Source organism: Tigriopus californicus, chromosome 11 (assembly GCF_007210705.1).
Source record: "Tigriopus californicus strain San Diego chromosome 11, Tcal_SD_v2.1, whole genome shotgun sequence".
Classification (NCBI taxonomy): Eukaryota; Metazoa; Arthropoda; class Copepoda; order Harpacticoida; family Harpacticidae; genus Tigriopus; species Tigriopus californicus.
In genome coordinates this window covers 4399918-4404164 of record NC_081450.1, presented here as the reverse complement: position 1 = coordinate 4404164, position 4247 = coordinate 4399918, and the positions used below count along the sequence as shown (strand labels likewise).

The 4247-nt window shown below is 44.9% G+C and overlaps 1 protein-coding gene across 2 annotated transcripts; it reads left to right on the top strand.

Annotated features, from left to right (window-relative positions):
• The first annotated feature begins 856 nt into the window (after positions 1 to 856).
• LOC131890945 (uncharacterized) lies at positions 857 to 2309 on the top strand. Of its 2 annotated transcripts, XM_059240402.1 has the most exons (4): positions 857 to 955; positions 1194 to 1374; positions 1544 to 1744; positions 1810 to 2309. In XM_059240402.1, the coding sequence occupies exons 2-4, from the start codon at positions 1225 to 1227 to the stop codon at positions 2260 to 2262; spliced, it is 804 nt and encodes a 267-aa protein (XP_059096385.1). In that variant the 5' UTR covers positions 857 to 955; positions 1194 to 1224; the 3' UTR covers positions 2263 to 2309. The 2 variants fall into 2 exon arrangements, with proteins under 2 accessions (XP_059096385.1, XP_059096386.1); XM_059240403.1 differs by lacking the exon at positions 857 to 955 and having other exon boundaries at positions 1239 to 1354.
• The last annotated feature ends 1938 nt before the right edge of the window (positions 2310 to 4247 follow it).

Genomic DNA, 4247 nt, shown 5'->3' with positions numbered 1-4247 from the left:
ATTGAAAACCGGCTGGTTAGATATGGGTGGAATAAATGGTGATTGGGCCCAGCTTGTTCTCCATCCAGAGCCTCTCCTCAGGATGTTTGAACCCCGCTGAGAAGGGAATTGGTAATTTGCCATTGATATAAGGCCAAGAATTATGATCATTAGAAGCCATTATCGGATCTGTATGGACATATCATTAGCATCCAGGTCTCAAGGTCGATTTCTTCCTCGAAAAATCACGTTCTAGAGAGTTACAAATATATTTGTACGTATACCATTCTACTGGGGTAATGAGGCCAGTCTAGAAACGTCCTTCTCATATCTCCACGTGAGTCGAGGAAGAGAGTAAAATACCCTCCCAAGTTGATGCATTCACTAATGGGGGGCTCGCTGGCTTCCTCTTCGCTATTCCATTCCAAGCTGTGTCATGAGTGACCATTTGCTTGTTGCGAGCTCAATGAATGCCCAAACTTTGGTCGCCAACGATCTGATGATTCGTTCATGTCAGTTCAAGCCCTGGATGGACCAATCTGGACTTGGGCGACCAACATTTCAGACAACGGGATATCGGAGGGAGGTAAAAGCCGAGGACACCATCGTAAATCTGCCAACTTTTTGCTGCCTATTTCTTTCTCCCTCTCTTCCTTTCCCTCTTTCCGATGGTCCTCAATGGCGGATACATTCTGGCACGGTTCGAGTAAACTAAGTGCGCCTACGTAGACTCTTTGTAACCAAACAAATTACCCTGAATGAACCATCGACACCCTCCAACGTTGCCTACATAGAGGTCTCAGAGACATTTTTAGTATTAAAAAAAGGAACCCCATTAGAGCTAAATGTCGGAACAGCTGCTTCAAAGGCGGCAAGAGATAGGTGTGCAGCTGCAGTTGCACTTTGTATTTGATCAAGTATCCATGGAAGGTGAGGGAGCCAGAAACACGGTGACGGTCGAACAATGACAATTAATGTGAGAAATTTACCACTCCTTTATTAACATGGGTGATTTTCCATCTCAATGGATCCTTTGAGCCACTTTACCGGGGATTGGATTGCTTGGTTGGAAGTGGAAAAGTCAGCCAAACCTTGGTCGGGATTCGGGAAGCTGAATATTGATCAAACCCAACCGGCAGATTTTGTTATTAGCCAAAAAAGGGGAAAAGCATCTCATCAAGACGCAATCAAATCGTGAAAACTAATATTTGCAGAGAGCATTCAGAACCCTGATTGCCTGACGAGATGTCAGACGATTTCGGGCATGGATTCACTTATAAGATTATTGAAGGCGAGGGTGCTGAAGAGGAGCCTGTCGTGGAATTTTTTGATCCAGAAGGAAACAATGTCACTCCGCTTCCACTTTACTTGCCAAGTGAGGACCCAAAATTAAAGGTAGAGTATTGACAGTATGAGTACATTCCTATCTCTTTGACATGGAGCGACCAACAAATGTTGGAATTCGATAATACGGTTGAAAAATATGATTGTAATTTGTCAATGACGATCGTGCAGGTTTTTGCAACTAAGCGTTTTTTGAAGGTTATTGTGATTTCAATTTCAGGAGGAGGTGGAAAAACGGGTGCGGAAAGTCCCGCGCCCCAACACCATAATGAGGACCTTTCTTCACGTAACCACAGCCTTGTATAGTATGGCGGGCTTGGGATCCCTCAAGCAATCACGGTTCTATCGGGACGAAATCAACAAATCCCAGGATAACCAAGTTAATTCCAATCAAGAGGGCGACATGGCTGGTCCACTAGGGGTACGTCTGCAACGTTGAGTGATTGGCAAAGAATAAGTGAAGTAGAACGCTCACGATTCTTCCAGGACCCGAATGATGTGTTTTCAGAGGACAAAATTGATCACGAAGACGTATCAGCCCGTTCGAATGGTCCCCTCGAGAAGTTGGAGGCCGAGCATTCCAAAGAAATCGACATATATCTTGAGGAAACTGATACCATTTGGATGTTAAATATTCCTGGGACGTGCGTAGAGGTTGATCCTGACGCACCAGACAAGGACGAAGCGGACGGGGACAACCCAAATCCACAAGATGAAGAGGGAAGAGTCGTCTTCAAGTATCAATTAGTGGATCGATGGAGCCAAACTTTGGATTTCTCCAAAAAGAGGAAAGGCACCCAATGTGACGAAATCGAAGTTGAACCTCAGGCAACTCAAGTGAGCACAAAGGACTTCTTAGAAGAAAAGCGGAAGCTCCAGAATTTGGGGCCGTCCAACATGACACTAAGAAGCCGGTCGACCTCGCGCGAAAGACCTTAAATTTGTTAACCGTTTGTTGACGCAATAAATCGCGACTGAAGGTTCAAGAGCCACGTGGACATTATTTTTATCACCTAGACACCAACTTCCTCCTGATTTAGTCATAGGTTGACATCCAATGATTCCAAGAACGTGGAGCAAATCTGGGAAGTCCCCTCCATATAGGATGCTGAGTGACTAGATCTTTCCAGCATATGGAGGTGTACGCATCATCAAAACAAGAACATGATATTATTTGCCGTCTTCTTGTTTGCTTTCATGGCAAAGAGTTGTGCTTTCGAAATTCTCCAACATGGGGGGCGTTCCGATAGTGGTCAAGACATTCCCTTCACAGATACCATTCGAATTGAAGAAGGCTCATCACTTCTCCTCCATTGTCAGGTAAAACGAGCGCAATTTTTTGACCATAAACAAGATCTTTTCACTTAGTTGTTAAACAAGATCAGACTCTTCAAGATTGGTCTCAAATCACGAATAACATCTTCCTCTTTTACTTGTAGACCAACGACTTTATCAGAAGCTGCACCTGGAGCCATAAAGGCCAAATCTGCCGCCTCAAGTACAGTAATGCCGCACATAGTTTGGTTAAGAACACCTGTGACGACCTTCAGTCCCGAGTGGATGTCCGCGGCGATTATGACAGCCATGAATGTGGCCTTGTGATTCGAAATGTGACTCCCGAGGATTCTGGATTGTGGGGCTGCTATGTAACCGAATACATCTCAAAATTGGCCTTGTTCAAGGAACCGGAGAGAAAAGCAGCATTGACCAGGGTTCAGGTCGTCCCGAAAGAGGACAAAGGAGGTCTCCAGGGGCGCGCTTCATTTTGTGAATGTGATTGTGGAAAAAATTAGGGCGGAACAGCACGGAATCATTCCCGCAACCTTTAAATTGCCACTCTGTGCCCGAAAATAAATTGTTTACGATCGGTGAAGTGTGTCATTTCTCACGCTATCCCATATTCCCCACCCACCCCAATTAATGCACCAATAATATGAGTTCATTTGCACACATAATGCTGGAGATACTGCCAGAGAAAATAAACAACATTGTTTTGCTTTCCCTTGCGTGAAAAGTGAGCTGAGTGGAATCAGATTTGCTCTCAAAACACTTTGCTTTCCGAAACGTCGCTGCCAAACAAACATAGTACATTTGCCACAAAGCATTTGATTGATCACTTCACGTGTGTTAGGGAATCCCACGAGACTATTTTTTGCAAGTATAGCGGTTTTCAGTTAGATGTATGCACATGCCACTTAAAGTATCATAAACAACCATTCTTCACATAGTTCATCCTTTAGGCTTATAGTAATTATGGATAATCCCCTTCGACCACTTCAAGCAATCTGTTTAGTCTTGTTTTAGAATCGTTTAAGTTTTGCTCGATGACGTCTCCACCTGTTTTATGAAATGGCTGAAACGAAGCAGGTCACCGACAAAAGACCTGATCTTGGTGTTAGAGGCCGTTTGTCTTCGTAACATATCAACCAGCATGGTCGCGTCACTCGTCTCCTTGTTTTGACTCATTACTCGATCACGGGTGCAGGTTGGGGATGAAATGAGGGTGCTTTTGAACGCAGGCCAATAGGACGGGCCAAGGGGCTAAATCGAGGCAAATTGGCATCGCTCGCGTCAGCGAGTCTCCTTGATACTGGGAGATCGAGATTGGCACTCTCAGGTTCCGTCAACCTCATCAACTTCTTCTTCCGTTGTAGATCCATCTTGTTCTTTCCAAGGACTTTAGCTCCAAGATTCTAACGGCTTCGGCTTGTCCACGGGAAAGAGTAAACTCATTGCGGACTCTTTTCCGATCTGGATTTTCTCGGTCACTTGCCGCTCTTGGGTCCAATTTGACATCTGGAGGTTCATGCGGAACATATGTGTAGTGCTCCACGGCTTTGCTTTTCAACGTGACCTGAGCCGGAGGCGGGTATTGCTGTTATAATTAAACGAGGCAACAATTCCACCTCGCGATCTTCATCTGA

Bases quoted from the DNA above. Each gene is read 5' to 3' on its own strand.
- LOC131890945 (XM_059240402.1), top strand. From the start codon at position 1,225: ATGTCAGACGATTTCGGGCATGGATTCACTTATAAGATTATTGAAGGC. The intron at 1,375-1,543 runs GTAGAGTATTGA...TTTCAATTTCAG, and splicing joins GTGAGGACCCAAAATTAAAG to GAGGAGGTGGAAAAACGGGT. The intron at 1,745-1,809 runs GTACGTCTGCAA...CGATTCTTCCAG, and splicing joins ACATGGCTGGTCCACTAGGG to GACCCGAATGATGTGTTTTC.